The sequence below is a fragment of the Eptesicus fuscus genome, chromosome 15, assembly GCF_027574615.1.
Source record: "Eptesicus fuscus isolate TK198812 chromosome 15, DD_ASM_mEF_20220401, whole genome shotgun sequence".
Classification (NCBI taxonomy): domain Eukaryota; kingdom Metazoa; phylum Chordata; class Mammalia; order Chiroptera; family Vespertilionidae; genus Eptesicus; species Eptesicus fuscus.
In genome coordinates, this window is record NC_072487.1 from 57,476,588 (window position 1) to 57,498,150 (window position 21,563).

The 21,563-nt window shown below is 37.4% G+C and overlaps 1 protein-coding gene and 1 long non-coding RNA gene across 3 annotated transcripts in view; one reads left to right on the forward strand and one right to left on the reverse strand.

Annotated features, from left to right (window-relative positions):
* Positions 1–97: 97 nt before the first annotated feature.
* Positions 98–8,286, reverse strand: LOC129151598 (uncharacterized). Its single transcript, XR_008558236.1, has 3 exons — positions 8,082–8,286; positions 647–671; positions 98–167 (listed from the first exon to the last, which is right to left on the reverse strand). It is a non-coding gene; the product is annotated as an uncharacterized LOC129151598 (long non-coding RNA).
* Positions 8,287–8,385: 99 nt separating this feature from the next.
* The window catches only part of FKTN (fukutin), a 44,394-nt gene continuing 31,216 nt past the window's right edge, over positions 8,386–21,563 (forward strand). Inside the window, exons 1-3 of one of the 2 annotated variants that reach the window (XM_028145903.2) lie at positions 8,386–8,406; positions 14,472–14,669; positions 17,726–17,785. In XM_028145903.2, the coding sequence (XP_028001704.2) occupies positions 14,565–14,669; positions 17,726–17,785 (165 nt within the window). In that variant the 5' untranslated portion in view covers positions 8,386–8,406; positions 14,472–14,564. Of the gene's footprint in view, positions 8,407–13,300; positions 13,349–14,471; positions 14,670–17,725; positions 17,786–21,563 lie in introns of those variants that run through there. The other variant, XM_054727252.1, reaches the window with a different exon arrangement.

Sequence of the window (21,563 nt, forward strand, 5' to 3'; positions counted from 1 at the left end):
TGATGGTATATTTAAAAGTATAAAGACTGAGGGAATTTTGAGAATGAAATATATTAATAGATACTCTTTTGATTCTTCAAACAAATATAATTTTGGTTTTTGTTTCTCCTCAAGATTTCGATAGAAATTTTTGGATGTTCTCTTTCCTATAGCAGGTTATCCAGGACCTAAGGAAACAGGAAGTTATAATTATCTTTCATAGAGTCAAACCTGAAAGCAGTAATTTAGTGGTGGAGCTGCTTTTTATGAACTGTTATACATGTATATTTTAGCAAAAATGACACAGAAAAAGCCAGAAATTCTTGTATAAAATTGTTTACTATTATGTCTTATATAAATGTGTCTTCTCTTTAATTCAGTGCCTTCTTCCTCTAAGGATGCTATTTTTTACTCCATGTCCCATATCCCATTCAGTGTCAACTGATATTGAAGCCAGATGCCATTATGTTATACTGGTGAGGGCTTCTATCGCAGGGGCATGGGGAAAGGAGGTACTAATCAGGGGCTGCTGGAGTGCATATGATTCTTTCCTGTACTCATGCTATCATTTAAAACCCTTCATAGAAAATTCTCTAATTCTCATTTGGAAAATGCACTTGAAGTAATACTATTATTACTTCAAAATAAGAATCTGAGGTTTACTTACCTCTTACTGTGCTTCTTAAAGGTCTCTAAAAGGAAAGCAAAATGTGTGGGGTTTTGGTTTAGTTGTTTATAAGTTTATTTGTGTTAAACTGGAGAATATTTGCCACCTTCATTTTCACACTGGAGTAAAATGAATTATAGTGCCTAATTAAATAGTCTCAAATTAATGTAACTATTTCAACTTGACCATATATACACATAAATGTCATTGACATTTAAATTAAAAAGATTGAGCTCTTTTGCTCAATTTAATACATGTGTTAAGTTAGTATACCCTTTCAAACATTCTTTATTGGTTTATTTACTCTTTGTTTTGACAGGTCAAACATGATTATTTTCTGTAAAAGAAATGCATGAGAGGTTGACAGTAATAGATGTATCACAGGTCTAAAACAATTGTGTTTTATAAAAACATGCTTTTAGTATTGTATTTCTCTTTTAGCAGTGTAATCCCAAACCAGTTTTAGTAAATTGGATAAAGAAATGAAGGAATTGCCTTAAGCACTTTAGAAAAAGAATTTTTTTACAATTCATTTTGATTCTTTGGGCTGACCATGTAACATACATCTTTAATTTTTGGTAAATATGTATATACCAAACGTTTAATAACTGCACATAGAAATTTAATATACAGTGATTCTTTGAATGTTCCCAGTGTAGGTAAACAAATGGAAAATATTAGAGGCATGCCTGTCTGTACATGGGTTTAATTGATGGCATGTGTACCATTATGACAAACCATGAACTGCTGCTGCACAGCTAAACTTGGCCTACTTTGTTCTATAAACAGTTTTTCCCGTGTTATCATCTAAAGAAACATATTGGCTTAGTTTTATTGACTCATTTATGAAATTAAAACATGAACAATATCATGTATAATTTGAATTTTTGTGACTGATCCTTGCTGGTGTGAATAATAAAAGCAAATTAGGCTACGATACTCTATTTCATGACTTACCTAAAATGATTTTTTTCAATATACTTTTTCCATAAAGTTACCGTTGTTTATATTGTTTATTTCGGAAACATAGGTTAACAAATGGAAAAGGATATTATGAAAAGTGATTACTTTAAAAAGAGTATTAATTTCAGAAGAGGGAAGTGTAGACTTCTTACTATAAAATATGTGGTTCCAGGCTGAAAAATCTAAGAGCTGTATTTTAAAATCATAATAATTCTTTTTCAGAAAGCTTTTATTGGTTAGATCAGTATTCATTCTTTGGCTAAGTAATACCACAATTATTTTAAGTCTGTGATGTGGTGGTCATATTTTGTATTCAGATTTCCAAAATTAATGAAGTTTGATTTACTGTGCATATAGTTTTGCTGCTTTTGGGTAGTGTGATGACAAAGTTTTCATATTAAAAATCAGAAATTTTAAAAGGTAAATGTGTTAGTTTGTTTAAAAATTCAAATTCTGATAAGCATATTACACATAATATGTTCATTTTTATGTAGTCACATAAAATAGATCTGTAAAAGTTTCTCCCTTGATTTTATCTTTACACTGGATATATTCTTTTAGGGAAGTGAATGGTCAGCATAAGTTTACTCAACATCCAAGTAACCATAAAGTTATTTGTTACTTTTAAACAAAATGTACATTTCATAATGCCAGTGCTAGAGCATTATGAGATCATGAATGTTTCTTTAATCATCACAGAAAGCATACCTCATGTTCAGTGTAGTTTTAGTTTTGTTTGTATCTTACAGTATTCACATTATGCCAATATTTGTGATCCTAATATGTCACCTATGATAGCTTTGTTACTTGGAATATTTGATTAATGCAACTACTTTGTTTCTTTTTACTAATTTGGAGTTAAACAGATTACATGTAGGATATTTTGCTGAAAAGATAGTGTTGAGCATGCCATATAAAGGTTAGTATTGGCTTATAAATACCAGAGATTGCCATAGTACTTTCTCCTCAGACTAGTCAATTAAATTAAAACAGTATTTGCAATTTCTGGGTCAATATAAGGTAAAGTTATTACCTTATATTTGATTTATAACCATTTGCGCTATGTTACTTTAAACTGATATATTTTCTTAATGGCACCCATTCAGTAAAAGCTGGTCCTTTGGAATAGACATTCAGAAGATTTCACAGTATGTAGGGCAGAAGGTAGGTGAATGTGTTCGCTTTGGCTTGGAGCTTCTTAAGTTTAGACCAATTTTTTTTTTTTTTTAGTCAAAATGTAAGTAATTGGTAAAAGGCATTTCTATTCATATTGGAACTTTTTGGAGAGCCTAAGGGCTATGAGAATAATGCGTTTTGTTTTGTTTTGTTTTAACTTTTCCAATATCTCTTAGGTACCAAAGCACCGAGTCTAGTTTACCTTTTAAGGGAGACTCTTTAAAATAAAATTTATACCTAATTCATACTATAAGATATATAGTAGCTAAAGTTTTAAAGTAATTTATATTGAAAACCACTAGTCTTTAACATTTCTTGATATAAAAATATTTGGCTTCATTTTAAAAAAAGTATTTAAAATTAATCACCTTAACGCTACCATACACTAGATCTATATCCTCTATATAAATCATTTCTCATCTTTGGGCATCCATTGCCTCACATAAAATAATTGTAACTTACTCAGCCTACCTCACAGGGCTGTTGTGAGGAACAATAAAATGGAGTATATGAAATTGCTTCAACTACAGTAAAATGCTACATAAATGTAAGGTATTATTTTCAGTTAATAATGGGTTTAAATGTTTGGATAGTTCTAGATGCCATTTACTTTGATAAAGTGTGCTTGAAGTGGTATCACTAGGACTTTAAACATGATTTTAAAAAACAAAACCCTGACTACAATGCCCTTTAATATTCTTAGTTTGCATGATGTGGCCTTTTTGTATTTCCTCATTAGGCCTGTTACTCTGTATCAACTTTCTAGAACTGTAAAAATGTCTCCCACAGCAGTAGTGTCACTATAGAATAGTAGTATAAGTAAATGATCTAAGCTATGTTTCCATCCAGTCATTTGCACTTTCAGTTTATGACTCTTCAGTGCCACATATGCAAAGACTGAATTTGGCCTAAAAAATTCTTTCCAAGTAACCAATGGTTAAAGTTTGTTGTTATTGGATAAATGATTTAAGGTGTATGTGCCCATTTAACATTAGACTTTTGTTGCACTGTCATTAAAAAAACACATGCATGAAGCATTTCAAAACCTTAACCTGGATATCATTTTGTGTCTCTCTTAAGGAAAACTGTTCTGCTTTAAATTGGATTTATTAAATGGTTTACATGTTATCTTTATTTACAGATTATTTGGTATGTTATCATCTGGACATGGTTTTGCTATGCAGTTCTGATAATAAGAATCCTAATTCCTCAGGTTAAAATTTTAAGTTGTGGATGAAAAACATGAACTTATAATACACTCAGTGCTGCAAACTAGTGTTTTAATACACATATTGCCTCATTTTCCTTGGAAACAAGACAAAGCCTTTTAAATGGTTTTTAACTTTAAAATAGTGTATTCAAAGTGGAGTAATTTGTATGTTGAAATGATTGTGTGCTCTGTGTAGAATGACCAAGTTAAATTCTTACAAAAGCACCTGGAATATATCATCTAAAAATTAAACTTCTTTTTCTGCTTTCTTTGGCTTCAGTGTGTGCATTTTATCAGTTCTCATTAAAAATATACAATATGCTTTTGAGGATGACAAGATAAAAATGTCATAGTTCCTTTGCCCCAAAAGGGGCACTACTTTCAACAGAATTTCATGCAATGATGGCAAGTTCTATGTAGCTGCTGTTTTAGGACAGTGCAGCTATTGGTGGAAGGTGAAACATGCTTGAAGTTAGGGACTTTGGAGCTTGTCACATCTCAGATTGCATTTTGGTAGATGGTAGCTAAGAGTAAGAACTAGAACCTAAAACTTCTTAAAATGTGTATTCTAACATGAAAACAATTTAGGAGAAAAAAGAAAACCCGTGGCTATATGAAGCTGGAGCTCCTGTAACTAAGATCATTTTCACCAAGAGAAGAATGAAGGGAAACTAGATAGTCTTGAGTCATAGGGAGAGGAGTGTGATAAAGATACTGAGAAACCAGTAGCCTCTTATTAAAGATGAAAGGTGAATTGCTGTAACATTACTGGAGGACAATTTAGCAATAGCAAGAGCTTAAATACACTTACCTTTGACAATGTAATTCCATTTCTAGATATTTTTCATATATATACTCACTATGATGGCAAATACAAGCAAGCTAATTGTTAGCTGAAAAAAGAATGGGCTACTTGTATTGCGAAGGCTCCCCTTTCTAACTTGCTGCAGTTGCTATGTATTTGTTTAGGTATATTCTGCCTGTCATCCATAAATGTTAGAAATATGTAGACTATTATGGGAAGTGCCACCCCTAGCTGGATCTCTGTGGGGTAAGAGCTCAGGAAATGATGTGCCCTCTAGTTTTCTGTTCCCTTCTAAGCCCTATTACATATTTACACCACATGGTACTAGTAGTACGTTTATGCTCCTTTTGCAGAAGGTCACTGGGATGATTAGATTGTGGAATTTTCAAGAAACCTTACACAGCTGTTACAGAATATGCTGCTAATGGAAGAGTATTCATGATATAGAATGGAAAAAGCAAGTCTAACAGTGTATATATTATGATACCGTGAGCACACTCATGCACTTAGACTTGGACAAGAGGTGTCCCTGCCCTGACCCTCACTCTGGTGGTTCCTCCGTGGAATGAAAAAGTGAAGGAGCCAAGGGATTGCACCCACCGGAGTCTGCATTCCTCTGCTGAACCAACCCAAAGCTTGCTTCCAGAACACATGCAGGCCTCTTTCCCAGGTCCATCCTGGACAGAATGCTCTACAGGTGTATACACCTCCATACTTAAGGGGCAGAAGTTTGTGAGGAGTGTGGCTTAGTAATGCCGACTGGGGAGTCCACATACATGCATACCAGGGCCCTTCTGGCAAAGGTGAAGTTAGAAGTAAATGGAGACAGACCCAGGAGCTTGGGGGAAGAACAGGCTAATCTAGTTAATTCTTACCTGTTGAGACACTTAAAATATGTCAGGGTTGGCCTCCATTTGTACTCTTGCTTTAGGCCCTACAGTGTTGGGTAGTCTAGGATGTTTGTGTGCCCTGCAACTGAGGGATTTTTAAAAGATGGTTGTTTGCTTACAATAAAGGCTGTTTTTACCTATCCTTGTACCCCATCCTTCAACTGGATTGGCTAACCAGATTAAAGCATACCTACTAGCAGGCTAACTGCAGACTCCCCCCCTAGTATCCTGGAGAAGTAAGCTGTATGTTTACCTCTAGTGAATTGTTTATTCCCAAATCTGCAAATTTATTCTCCAAATGCAATAGCAGTTATTGCTGTAATTATGTTAAATATTGCATAAACCAATGAAATATGAGTATGAAAAATTACTTATGAGGAAAGTTGGGGAAACTTTAGAGATGAAGATCTAAGAAAAGTTGCTGTCAAGTCAGTTTTCAATATAATTGTAAATGATAGGGAGGACTGCAAAAAATAAAAATCTAAGAAATATCAGTGATGAGAGAGAGTCATTGATCGGCTTCTCCCCCCACCCCCACCCCCGTGTCAATGCTCAACCACTGAGTCACACTGGCTGGGCTATTTTCATATTAATTTTTATTATACAATTTTCAAACATAGAAAATGAATAACTTTATGCTCATCACCTAGATTTATCAGTTATTAAAGTTTGCTATCCTTTTTTTTTTCTGCTTTGAGCTGTTAGTTTTATTTTATTTATTTTTTTATTTTATTGATTTATTACAGTGAGGAAGAGAGAGGGATAGAGAGCCAGAAACATCGATGAGAGAGAAACATCAACCAGCTGCCTCTTGCACACCCCCCAGTGGGGTTGTGCCCGCAACCAAGGCACATGCCCTTGACAGGAATCGAACCTGGGACCTTTCAGTCCGCAGGCCGACGCTCTATCCACTGAGCCAAACCGGTTTCGGCTGCTATCCTTTAAAGTATCTAAAAATGGCATGGATAAGTATTGCAATATGCATCAATGATTATTTTCTCTTTTAAGCAAAGCCACACTTTGTTAACATTCTTAGTAAAATTAACAGCAATTCTAATATCATCTAATGACTGAGTACATGTTAAAGTTTCAGTTGTCTCAAAATTATTTGGTGTTTTGTTTTTTTTTTTATGGTGGCTTTCTACAAATTAGGATCCAGACAAGGTCCACACATTGCATTTGGTTATATGTCTCTTAAATCTCTGATTTTGTAGTAGCTCCTTCCCCCCTTGTTAAATGCTGGTCACTTCTCTATACCTGACATTAAAGCTAGAGTTTTATTAAATGCAGATTCAATTTTTAGACAAGAATCCTTTACAGGTGATGTTGTGTATTTTCTATTGCATCACATTAGGACCTACATATTGTCTGGTTGTCCCAGATTTAATGGTAAGATCAGTGGGTTCAGGTGGTGGCAGCCTAATTCATCTATTAAAAAGTTCCTAATCAACATTTCACCTTAATTTTAGCATCTATTAGTGAGCGTTGTCCTTTGTGTTATTTCATTGGAGTAACAAACTGGTGTTTGTTCAATCATTTATTAGATGTGATTTTCATTAGCATTTTGGTTACACTGAAATGCAATTCATACAAGAAAGGCAGGATAAATACTTATTTTTTCCTTTATCAAGTTTCAGGATAATGAGTTGGTGCCCTGGAAACTTTCAATCATGACTAATGAGTTTCAGTTTTGAGAAATCATTATGAAGCAAAAACTTTTATATATTTGATGTGTTTCAGTCAATAGCAGTTACTCATTTGGATGCTCAAAATTTTCCATTTTAGGTCCCTAAAGTTAACACCTGTGTCCGATGGTCCCATTAATGTGTGATAACTTCCTTCTTCTGGATGTTACATTTTTTATTAATCTACCCACCAGAAGCTCTAAGAATATAGAAAAACTAGTTCTAAGTAATAAATCTCCAGAATAAGCTTGTACGTACAACAAATTTTCTGGAAGGAAAAACAAACTGCTGTAGGTTATAACCCTGGGAAATAAGAAAAAGATTTTTCATTTTATACTCTTAAAAAAGTCAGTTTAGAAAACAAATATTTGAGGGGAATATTTTCAGTTTTTACTATAAGCTGATAATTTTTGTAGAAATTGCAGCTATTTAATACGTTATAGTCTCCAAAATTCATGTCAAAATTGATTGATACCTGGTCTTTTGGATTACACTGTTAGAAGGTAAAGAGCCAGTTCCGGAACTGTGTGCGTGTCCATTCCCAGACCGAACCCGGCCCAACAGTCCGCGGGAGCGTGGGTGCCGTGCGTGCCCTTCAACCTCCTGAGCAACGTAAACGGAGCTGCTGTTCCCCACGCCACCCATCTCACCTGACGGTACCAATCCGAATTCAGGGAGTTATCCTGAATAAGTATTCGATGTTTACCTGAAATTCACATTTAACTGGCATCCTGTATTTTTTATCTGGCAAACAGCTTGGCAGGTGCCTCTCCAATTCTTGGTCCACTTCCTAAAACCTCAGGTCGCCTCGGTGCACTGCTGTGGTTATCGCGACGAGAGAGAAAAGGGCTTTAGCCAGGACGTCGCCGGGGCTCAGCCATCCTCGCGGAGGTGGGGGTGAGGCCGGGCGGGGAAGGTGGGAAGGTCTCCGGCACCTACCAGCCGAGTGGCTGCCGCTCCGCACTTGACGGCCTCTTTTGCAGCGGTTGCCGTGAGTGCCGTAAAGCAGGGTTGCCGCCGCCGTCGGTGAGGTAAGGGATGGGAGGCTCTACAGAGTCGCCGGGGATGGGCAGGTGTTTCAGGCAGATGTCGCCTGGGGCTCGGGTGTCCTCGCAGGGCGTCCCCCAGCACTGTGGGCACCTCCTCTCCCCCGGCGGTCGGGGCGGGCCCCAGGGCGAGCGCGCTCCGGGAGGGGGCTCCTCGGGGTCAGTCCCCGAGCACCCCGCGGTGGACGTCCACTCGGGCGGTCCTTCCCACGCCCCTGGGCGTGTCAGCAAGTAAAATCCTCGGAGTGGGACGGATTCCGTTTTGGGGGGCGATCCAGACCCTTTTAGGACCCGGGTTGGGGAGTGGCGTTGGAGCAGGTCGTGAAAGCCGTCTCGGGATTTGCGGGGGACCTGGGGGCGGACTGGGGGAGCCAGGCCGGCGGTGCGGCCCGTGTGTGCACCGGCGCGGAGGCCCGGGCGGAACCGCCGGGTGGACAGCCCTGCATTTTAGGGAAGTGGCCGAGGCATGGGTCTCAGCTGGAAGGACCGCGAGGCCCTGTGCGGTGGGAGTTCTTCCGTGGGCTGCGGAGCTCCTGCGGCTGTACCGAGAGGGCGTCATTTAACCAACTGTCCCTTTTCTGATGCTTTCCCCCTGGGTTCAACTTTCAGTTTATTTGGAGGGTTTTTACTGCAGCACTCTCTTTATGTGCTTAATAACGGGGTGGATACTGCTAGCCATGATAAATGAAGTTTCCCGTGGCTCGGACATCCCCCTTTTGTTTGCGGTATCAGTCGGGGGCTGAGGGAAAGACCCGGATGTGTAGAGGTGACTGTGGGAGCTTTGCTTAGGGGTCTGGAGAACTGGGTTTACATGTCATCACCATCACCAGTTTCTCCAGTAACATGAGGCAAGTCATTTCTCGTTGAGCCTCCGTTTTCTCAGATGTAAAAAGAGAACCTAGATGACATCAGGTTCTTTCTACTTTTTACAACCTTTTTCATGTCTTGACACATAGTAAAATTGCTAAGAAAGGGTGTGTTTGTTTTTGTTTGGAGGTGACCAGTCGGGCTGTAGCTCCCGCAGGCCCCAAGACAGAGAGGATCCGACAGCTCTGACACCTGTAATCCATTCAAGATTCAGCTGGGAAACAGACCTGTCCATTCCTTCTTCATTGCCAAATCTCAGTTCATGCGCTAGTTACAGGCTGCTTCCACATCATCTAAGAATAGTTCTGTGCTGTAAGATACCATATTTATATTAATCTCATATTTGCATTAGAACTTGTAGATACTTGGGCTACTTAAACTCATAACCATTCTTCCTTTGAAAACTCTTACACTCACCTCTAAACTCTGAGAAGACAGGAACTGTATGGTATCATTTTATCTGCCGTGCTTAACATTTCTTTGGCATCTTTGCCTATTACGGTAGAGAGTAAATATTTATTCCCTGCAAGGTAAAACTAGGAGTTTACAGCTAGAAGGGGTCACTTCTGATTGGGAAGAGCATGGAAAATGTCACAAAAGAAGGGTCATTTGAAAGGAGCTCAGAAAAGAGGTGTAGAACTGGTTTTATGGAAATGGATGGGAGCATTTCAGACAAGAGGGAATAAAAAGCAAGAAGGCAGGAAAGTGTGGGATGTATTCTAGGAATACTTGGGCAAAACCATGGATAGTGTGAAGAGGGAAAAAGCCTAGAAAATTTGCCTGTGTTCAGTCAGGTTGTGAGTACCCTTGGATGCCATTGTATGGAATTCAAACTTTATTTGTAGGTCCAGTGAAAAAGTTTTGAGTACATTATTTTTTTAAGTATCACATTATTCATTTTAAAGTAGTAACTCCATTCCTAATGTAGAGATAGTGCTAGCAAAATGGAATGTTTTGACAGGTTAATATTCCTTTTTTTGCAATTGAATTGCCTTGGCATTTATAGAAAATGAATAATGAAGTATAGTTAATTGGATATCATCTTGATAATAAAAATGCAGTTAAGTGATGATGTGTTTTGGAGGCTTATTTCATGTAAGAATTAATTTAGATTAGAGATGTGTCCAAAGAGAGAACAAGATATTAATTTGAACTTTATGTTTGTGTAGTGGTTTATATGGGCCTTTTATGCTTTCTTTCCCAGTTATTAATTCAGGTCTAGAAGAGGCTGAGCTTTGGCACAATCTGAATGCCACTTTAGATTTCATTAGGAATTGGTATAAATTGATGCATGATTTAATACACGTACAAGAAGCTGAGCTGAAATCTTGAAAATGAAGGATATTATCTTGTGAGTTGCCTTTATCAGAGTTTATTGTTTTATTTTAGCAGATTTTCGCTGACAACAAAATTTAATACCATCATCAATGTTATTTTATATTGCTAGTTTTCCAAGTTTTAGTAGATTAAAAATGATCATGATACATTCAGTTATCTTTGCTTAATATACAGGGGGGAGGGCAAAAGTGAGTTTACAGTTCATGTAGAAAATTATACAGTAATTAAAACTAATTATATATATAAAAGGCTAATATGCAAAGTGTCCCCTCAGGAGTTCGACTGGGAGTTTGATCGCTCACTATGACCACCAGGGGACAGCACAGAATGAAGGAAGGCCCCGGCTGGCAGCAGGAAGGCCCCTATCGTCCCTGATCACCGGCCAGGCCTAGGGACCTACCCATGCATGAATTTCATGCACAGGGCCTCTAGTACAAGAATAAACTCTTGAGTTTTGTGTACTCACGGTGGTAAACCTACTTTTGCCCCACATGTGAATTATCTGTAGATCTAGTGGATTATTCATGTCACTATTGATGTAATTTCTCTTTAGTGGTTTATTGGCCTAATATAATTATTTAGAGTATTTGCTTTATATAGGCTTCAGCTCTGGAAGCTCATTTGGCTTGTTTTAATATCCAAACCAATACTTCTGATTTAAGATGGCAAAGTACTGGTAAAGTCATTTGTGCCCTCTGCTATCTGAAATTACTTTGAAAAAGCAAGGCAAATAAAGATAAAGATCACAGCTTGAATGAAACTAGGAGTCCTGTCATCCTAAATCAAAATATTTGAGAAATGGTTGTCAGATGTAAGCAGGAAGAAATTAAAAGGATGTTGGTAGAAAGAGGTCTCAGATAGAGCTGGCAGAATGAGGAGAGAGATCTGTTTGCAGTGGGGTCAGGATGCATAGGAAGGCAGTGGGAGCTTCCTTGTATTGTTTGGCACCATGAACCAGCAAGAAAGGAAGAGCAAACGAGAAAGCAAACAGATACACTGTCTTTGAAGGTAGTGCTCTCTTGGTGAGACAAGAAGTTATGGCTAAACACCTTTTCAGTAGTTATTCTCACACATGTACTCTCCGTCTCTCTCACACATAAACATGCACAAAACACTTATAAAGAGCTTTCTTGTGTTCCAGAGAGACTGTCCTCTGGATTGGAACACAGCTTATTTATTCCTTCCACAGTCTTGCAAATAACTGATCAGGAAGGAGCTCACATCACTCAAAGATAAATAATAATTAAAGAAATGGGCAAAGTGTCTATACAAAAATATTGTAAGAAGAAAGGAGAAAAGAAACAGAAAGATAAGTGACAAAGGCCCCTTAAAAAACTGTATTGGCCTAACAAATTTAATGAAACAACAACTTTTTAAAAATAAGAAACAAAATTAATTGGCCCAAAAGCTAGGAAGAAATAGTAAGAAAACAGTATATGGTAATTATAATATGGTAGAGCTCAAGAAAGGAAATGAAAGCCTGGCCAGTGTGGTTCAGTGGTTGAGCATTGACACATGCACCAGGATTCTCAGGGCATATGCCAGGGTTGCTGGCTCCATCCCTAGTAGGAGGCATGCAGCAGGCAGCCGATCGATGTTAATATTTCTCTTTCATCGATATTTCTATCTTTCCCTTTTCTTTCCTCTCTCTCTAAAAATCAATAAAAACATATAAAAAAGAAATGGAAATAGCAAAAAGGAAAGAAAAAGAAAATCAGAAATAAAAGACCACATTGGAAACAAAAAGAATTAACTCAGTAAAGGACATGAAGACAGGCTTTTGAAAGCTGAACAAAGTGAAATGGGAATGAAAGGAGATGAAACAAGTGCTTGCTTGTAGTTCTGGAAACAGAGAATTAAACATTGGAACAGAAAAATATTCAAACATAACTTAAGAAAACTGCACAAACAAAAAATCTTGATTCTACAGACTATAGGGCACACAGTGAGGAAAAACTAATAGAACAGTCATTAACATCATTACATATTAGTTTTTTAAAAATTGAATTTCAAAGATAAGGAACGCATTTTTTGCTCATCCTATTAAAATGATTAACTTACGTATACGGGAGTGCTGGGGAAGGATCAGATGTTAAAAACGGGAATATTTAGCATACCAGGAGAATGGTATAAAGCTTATAAGTCATCAGGGGAAAGACAGTGTAATTTCAAAACAAACTGTCAATTGACAATTGTTTTTGAACAATGCAAGAACTCAGGGTACATAATACCCATAAGTTCTTTTTGATGAACTGTGAGAAGATGAATATCAGCCATCCAGTAAATGAACAGAGATCATACAGCAAAAGGAATGGCAGGGAACATAGTAACTAATAATAAGGCCAAAATAACGGTGATTATAATGATCTATACTAATAATAGACAAATATGTAAATTGACCATCCCTCTGCGATACCCACACCCAATCAGTAATGAGTATGCAAATTAACCCAACAAAGATGGTCTGTGGCCAGCGCGCGTGTGCTGACGCCAAGCAGCTGGGGTCCCGGAGATACCACTTGAGTGTCCGGTCCTGTCAGCCCATCCTGGGGGCGGCTGGAGTTCCAAGTCCTTTTGGTTTCTGCAGCCCCTGGACCGGAAGCGGAAACCAAGAGTGTGGGGAGCACCAGGAATGCTGGGAATCTTAGTTCTGGTGGCAGACGCATTGCAGGATCTCCTACACACTAGAGCAAAGTGAGCCTGGAGCAAGTTACTGTTGCAGGTGGGGGATGGAGGGAAAGCAAAGGTGAGAGACATAAGTAAAGTCAGAGTGTCGAGGAAAAATTAAAGGGAAGATATCCTGCAACTTTTAGGAAATCTCCACCAATGGAGCAAAGAAAAAAAAAAAGACCTCTATTATTCTGTGAGCACCAAACCAAACTGGGTTGGGGTCTCAGACAATTTGCTCATATGATTGCAATGACAGACAGAAACTCCAGGATTGAGAGGGCTCTCCTGAGGGCTCCCAGATTGGAGAGGGTGCAGGTCAGGCTGAGGGACCCAACCCTTGTGCACGAATTTCGTGCACCGGGCCCCTAGTAGAATATAATAGAACTGTAACAAGGTAAAAATAACTAATAAAAGTCAGGATTGAAAGAGAAGGTAGAAGGTAGTATAAATTTGCTGTTTTCTCTTATTTTTAGCTAGAGAACAAAAACCATAAAGTTTATACATCAAGTAATAGAGGTGTTAGTATATTTAAAGGAATAAAGATAAAGCCTTGAAGAACTAAATATATTTAACCAAAATCAAACAGTGGAGAAGAGGTAAGAAGTAGAAGGATATTAAATTTCTTATCCTAAAGAAATAATCAGATGGGTCTAAAGATGAAAGAACAAAAATTTTTCTCATAGCCTTTACACTTCCAAAAAATGAAAACATGCATGGGATATTTGTAAAAACTGATTACATCCTACCTAGATCACAAAAAGCAACAAAGAACTATTCCACAGATATGTTCCTTGACCAAAACTTCCTTGATTTCTTCTACCTATGGAAGTGGTTCTTAGCATGGTCAGCAGCAGCAGTAGCATCTAGAACTTGTCAGAAATGTAAATTCAGAGGTCCCACACCAGATCTACTGAATCAGAAACTCTGGGGGAGAAGCCCCTAATCTCTGTTGGTCAGTTTTTATACATATCTTGTTTATGGTTTTTGTTATTTGCAGTTGTAAAGAATATCATGATAAACATTTTTGTTCTTTCATGTTTTATCTCAGAACTGATTATTTCTTCACGATAGGAAATTACCAAGTCAAAGACTGTTCTATAGAGCTTTAGATAATTTTTTCTTCAGTTGGTTATTAGAAGTGAAAAATTAAAAACAGATTTTTATCTCCTCTTTAGAAATATCTTTTTGTTCATGAAAAACAAGATTATCTTCTCATCCAAAAAGATGAAACCACTTGCAAAAGACAACCAAGTGAGCATAGAAGACTGATGAATAGAATCAATAAGAACGTGATTTTGGCGCTTTTAACTTTGACAAGTTCTGCATTTCTGTTGTTTCAGTTGTATTACTACAAGCACTATTTATCAGCAAAGGTAATTTTTTTCTCTTTTCTCATCATTAGGCTTCATTCTAGCTGTATGTTTTCCTAAATACTTCCCTTGTGCAGTACATAAATTAATCACAGTTTTTCAGATCTTTGCAGAAATATTTCTTACTGCAATTTTCATCTTTGTGGGTGTAGCAAGCAACTCAAAATTGCAATTAAATGTTATTCTAACAACACACTAAACGTCAAAGGTGCCAGGCTGCAGTGATGTTTAATCTATTGGAGTTTTCTGATGTAGTTATATAAGAATTCTTATTCTTCTAAACAGATTGCCTCTCATGGAAAACAATTCAATGGTAAATAAGTTTGGTAGAACATCTCTGTTGAAAATAGATTGTAGGAGCAGGACCCGAAACACAGAGCAGTTAGAGGGTGATTCTAGTAATTTACATGAAGTGCTGGTGGCTTGGACTAGGGTGTTAGTGGTGGAGAAGTGGAAAGAAGAGCTATCAGAACTTGTTGGTGGGCTAGGTGTAGGGTATGAAAGGCAGAAAATATCAGTGAACTATAGTATTTTTGGTCTACGTAATTGAAAGGGAGAAGTTGTTTACTGAGATGGGAAAGACTAGGAGAAACTGAGGAATAGTAACGATTGGGAGGGGTTTTTTTTTTGTTTTTTTTTTCTTGCACATGTAAAGCTTGAGATGCCTATTTGACATCCAAATGAAGACGGTGAATAGACAATGGGTATATAAGTTTGGATTTCAAAGGACTGGTATGGTTGGGAATATTAATTGTGAGATGGTAGTTAAAGCCATAGGAGTAGACAGGTTACCAAGGAAGTGAACCTAGAGTGAATGAGAGAGCAGAGTCCCATGGTCTGAGCTTTGGGAGCCTCCATCATGTCAGGAAGGTGGTAAGAACAGGAAATGAGGCTCAGAAGGAGTAGCCAGAGAGAAATAGCAGGGGGACCAGACGTATGGGGTTCCTGAGGGCCACCTTAATGCAATGTTCAAGAGAGGCAGAGTGAACAGCAATTCTTGATAGATCAAATAAGACAAGTCCAGAGTGAATTTAAGCTCAAGTGAATTGGTGGAAGGAGAGCAATTAGAGGCAATGAAAACACACAGCCATTCGGAGTTTTGTTATGAAGAGGGACAGAAAATTGTTAGTTGGGAAAAGAGAAGTCAAGAGGGTTTTTAAAAAATTGTTTTAAGAAAGGGGGATAATATCCTGTTTTTATACTGATGGGAATTACAGAGCTACCTCTTTGTTGTTGTTTTTTTCTCTAATATCCCTTGCTATTAAAATGTTATTGTCTAAATTGCTGAGCTTGTGAGGAGAGACCAGTTCTGACCCTACTTTAATTACTCAGTATATCCCTCCTTCCTTTCTTCCCTCCTTCCCTCAATTTAACAAACTTTTATTGAGCATTTACTAATTACCAATGCAAAGATGAATTGGATTTCCTCCCTGCCCTTGAGTTAGTTTGTGGTTTAAGATGAGATGAATCTCCTTTTTAGGAACTTGGAGCACATTTCATTTTTAGGGTGAGACTATTCTAATTGTTCTTCAATATCCTCCCTTTTATACCTTGTAGAGAAAGAACACATTCAAGGCATAAGAAACCTCTTGGGCCCTAACCAGTTTGGCTCAGTGGATAGAGCGTCGGCCTGTGGACTGAAGGGTCCTGGGTTCGATTCCAGTCAAGGGCATGTACCCTGATTGCGGGCACATCCCCAGTAGGGTGTGTGCAGGAGGCAGCTGGTCGATGTTTCTCTCTCATCGATGTTTCTGGCTCTCTATCCCTCTCCCTTCCTCTCTGTGAAAAATCAATAAAATATATATTTTTTAAAAAGAAACCTCTTGGATCTTCTTTGAGCTTGAAACATTTTCCCTCTTGTCTCTAGACATCAGACATTCTTTTTCCTGTTACTTTCAAAGTATTTTGGGGCTTATCTGATGAAAACTGATTTTTTAGGCCTGAGTATTTTTAAAAACATTTTTTTAAAAACCTCAACATTTGCCCAGCCAGCTTGGCTCAGTGGTTGAGCATCTACCTATGAACCAGGAGGTCACAGTTTGATTCCTGGTTAGGGCACATGCCCGGGTTGTTGGCTCCACCCCCAGTAGGGGGCGTACAGGAGGCAGCCAATCAATGATTCTCTCTTATCATTGATGTTTCTCTCTCTCTCTCTCTCTCTCTCTCTCTCTCTCTCTCTCTCTCTCTCTCTTTCTCTCTCTCTCTGCCTCTCTCTCTTCCTCTCTGAAATAAATAAAAATATATTAAATAAAAATAAAACAACCTCAACATTTGAAATTATGAGGTATGTTAGGAAAAGTGAGGGCACTGGAGCTGTCTGTGAAAAAGAAACAATGCCTACTGTGCAGGATTGTTACATGGGATAGATGAGAATACATAATTCATGTATGGAAGTGTCAAACACAGTACACTTAGGAGCTGCTCAATAAATATTATTATACTTCTTTGCCATTTTGCCAAGGTGTCCTAACACTAACTCATTGTGTGGAGATAAGCTGAAGTTAGGGATATGGAGCTAAATGGAAAAACCCTAATCCCCCAAAAGAGATTAAGAATAGCAAAGAGTTTGCTATTTATTGATGGAAATTAATTAGTTTGGAGATGTTGGCCATGTATATTTTATTGTTTAACAACTTAATTAGCTTATTGCAATCTGTCATTGTTTTCTATCTTGGATAGATGTATAATTGTAGAATTCTTAGCTCATAACTCTATGAAAATAGGTATTTGCTGAATGCTTATTAATGACAGAGGCCTGATGCACGAAATTCGTGCAAGAGTAGGCCTTCCTTCCCCTGGCTGCCGGCACCAGCTTACCTGTGGCATCCGGGACCCAGCCTTCCCTCCAGCCGCCAGCAGGCACCCGGGACCTGAGCTTCCGGAGCTTCCCTCGCAGCCCCGGCTTCGTCTGGAAGGTCCTCTGGTCTAATTAGCATATTACGCTTTTATTATTATAGATTATGAACTTGTTATGCAGTTTGACTCTCATGCCTCCCCTAAATGTAATGTTGCTTGCTGGTTACGGAATTTACTAAAATGTTCTTTTGTTATCTTCCTAGAATGGAGCTGGTTTATCAAAATCCAAAGGAAGCCGAATTGGATTTGATAGCATACAGTGGGTATGTACAATAAGCAAGAAATTCCTCAACTACAATGTTCATTTTAGTTTATTTGTTTATATATTCAATTAGTATTTGTTGAATGATGACAGTGATAATAGCTACCTTGGTGAGGAGTGGGGGTAGGTGGTCAAGGGGAAGGGGCAGGCCCTATGCCAAGTGCTTTATATGCAGTATCTCATTTAGTCCTCATGGAAACGCTACCAAGTCAGTACATTGTTATCCTTAGTTCACTTAGAGAGAGTCAGGTTAGGTTGTTAGTAAGTGACTGAGTCCACATTCTGCTTGCCTCCCAAACTCTCATTTACTGAGCTATAGTGCTTCCCCAAATGAATAAATATGTTATTAAGAATTGAACTATAAAATAATGATTAGGAATAAAAACCTATTCAACATGTTTCTTTTATAAGATAAGGGAAACTAGCAAAATTACAATATATCACTGTTTTGGTTTATTAATTTCAGAGCCTACACATTTATAAAACACTAGTAGCCCATTTGCAGGAAGAATCCTGCAAGCAGCCACTGCGGCCGCATGCACTGCCGCTGCCGCTGCCGCCACCGTTGCAGCCGCTGCGCCTGTACCCGTGCGCCGCTGCCTCCCAGCCCACTCTGCCCCACTCCACCCCACCCACACTTTCCCTCTGGCAGCCACCTTGTTTTCCGCTTTTCCTCCCTCTTCCTCTAAGTTGTCTTCAGTCTTCACTCCTTCCTCCCTCAGTGTATGCAAATTAACCGCCATCTTTGTTGGGTAATTTGCATGCTTGCCCTGATTGGCTGGTGGGCGTGGCTTTGGCTGGTGGGCGTGGCTTGGGCGTAGCGAAGGTGCGGTCAATTTGCATATTACTGTTTTATTAGGTAGGATAGTTGCTTACCTTTTTGCTATACTTAGAATGAAAAACAATGCTAGATTACTAATACAAAATTAAATTTATCCTGTTAGTGTACATTTTGGATATGACCAGATATTTCTCAGTCATTGGCTTCTGTTTAACCAGAAACATGAAAAGCTGTAGCTTAGAAGTAGGCTTTCAAATCACCAGCAGCAATAGAGTATTAGTAATAATTTTAGGTCATTGGTGGCACCAATTGGATTTGAACTGTTTCAAGGGTAAATAATCTTTTATTAGGTTCCTCAACTATCAAGTCTAGAAGTATCAGTGTGAACTTTAAAACATTAAAAACAGTATTTCAATTACAGTTGACATTCAGTATTATATTAGTTTCATGTGTACAGCCTAGTGGTTAGTGATATAACTTACAAAGTGACCCCCCCGGATAAGTGTAGTACCCACGGGACACCATAGGTAGATATTTCCATGTGAACTTTTAGTTTATTGAACATAGCAGATGTTGTGCTCTGAGTACTTAGGATAGTCTGAGGGAAAGGGAAGGATGGTGCACTTGGAGTGGTACTCCCCAGTCACAGTTACAAAGATTCCGGCAGAGGAAATAAAAAGGGGCATTTTGTGCATTCCGTCTAGCCCTACTCTACCTCATCCCACCCTTGAGAAAAACACATGTATAATACTTGGACCAGATTTATTGTCCTGTGAGTGAAATAATTTGTTGAAATTTAAAATTCTGTATTTAACAGCTGATAAATACACCCATCTGAAGATAATGGGGGTTCTCTATCATAAATCTTAACATTCTAAAACATAATGATACTTATGGTAATATATACTTTCCAGGTTTGCCATTTATTAAGAGTCCTCATATGTAAATTGAAAGAGCATGTTCAGAAAATATTTTAAAGCTGAAATAGCATCAGTGAAATAGACGCTTTTACTCTGTCCGGATTAACCAACAACATTTCCAAAACCTTTGGTATATAAAGCAGTCAGTAGGGTGCAGATTCACTGATATATTTTTAATGGGATTTGCAGATCATTTAAAGCTTAACATAACAGAAAAAAGTAGGGCAGGCCCATCCTTTTCATTCAGGGAATGATTCTTGAGGTGGAAGAAAATAATGGATTTTTTTAAAAAAGGGTTTACTTCAAGGTACATGAACAAAAACCTAGAGAGTAGCTCACAGTACTAAAAATCACTCTTTATAATAGTTGCAAAATCACAGGGAAAGAAGTACTGGAGTAATTTTATTCTAATATTTTAGAAGGAATGAAAGGTGAAATCTAATCAATAAGTATAATACTGAGCCCTGATAAAATTCTAGAATGAATTATTAAACAGATACCTTAAGAGCACTTAGAAAAGAAAATGATGATTATTAGGACCTAGCCTTTCACTAAGAACAAGTCCCACCAAGCCCTTCAGGTTCTGATAAAATTGTATACACTGGCAGATGAGTAGGCAGGCTATCCTAGTGTCCTGTTTTCAACAAGACATTTTTCTTTCTTTTAAACAAAATGAATCCTGAAGGCCAGATGATAATAGTCATGTTGATTTAGAATTAATTGGATTTAGAGTCAATTGGACATCTGTTTTCAAGGAGCATTGGTGATTTCATTGATAGCAACCTGGAAGGCAGATTTTGAAGGTGAATCTCTCTTTGAGCTGCTCTAATCTACATTTATATTAATAATCATAATGAAGCCATATATGTGTTCATCGTGTTTGTATTTAACACCAGGCTGAAAGAGATTCATTCAACAAACATTTATTAAGCACTTTATTTGTACTAGTGTCTGTCATCTTATCATCTTTCTTTCAAAACCATTTTTTCTCTTTTATTCTCCTAGTGTAAAGCACAAAAAGCAAGAACCAAAAAGAAAAAAAAATCAATCAGACTATCGGCATTTAAAACTTCTTATCAAAAGACAGCATTAAGAAAATGAATAGATGTGCCAAAAACTAGAAAATATTTGCAAAACATATTGAACAAAAAACTAGTATCAATGATAAATAAAGAACTTCTACAACTCAGTAATAGATTTTTGGTTCATACCTTTTATCAAATTAAGGAAGTGTTCTATTCTTGGTTTGCTGAGAGTTCTTAATTGTTAATAGGTATTGAATTTTGTCAAATACTTTTTCTGTATTGAAATTCTTATAGATTTTTCTCCCTTTATTCTGTTGATGAATTTCATTGATTGATTTTCAAATGCTGTCTTTTTTTCCTGGGATAAATTCTACTTGATCATGATATTTACTTTTTTTTTTTTTTTGGTCTTTTTAAAAAAAATGACTGTAATTGATTTTCAGTATCTTGTTAAGTATTTTTGTATCTATGTTCACGAAGGCTGGCGGTCTATAATTTTCTTTCTTTTTTGAAGGGCATACATTTCTTTGAGATCATAATTGCTTTCATTGAAGTGAGCTTTTAAGCAATAATGTACACCCTTTATTCTATTTATTTTTGCTACTCTTAGGTATTATTTACTCTTATTTACTATTTGCTACTGTTTGCTCCTCTTAGGTACTCAGTGTGATTTAGTCTGTTTCTGTTCAAATTTTAAAAGTTATTTTTTCAGTTAAGGACTCTGCTTACTGCCCAGCACAAAAATGTCTAACAATATTGCAGAATAATTAGATATGGGGATGGTTAAGCTGGCAATATATTTTAATTGAGGTCTTTGTTTAGAAAGATTATTAAGCAGTATGCACCTACACTTGATTTTTGGTTTTTAAAAGGTTGACATGACTGATTTTTAAAAGTTGACAGGTCTGTTATCTTATTTTCCACTTTTGCTTGAAAAGATTTAGCTAATAATACCAAGAGAAAAATGTGTAAGCTTGAAGTTTCATCTCTGATACCACTTTCTCTATAAAGATTTTCTTATCCTTTTGTTGTACAATTAATTAGTAGCTTACT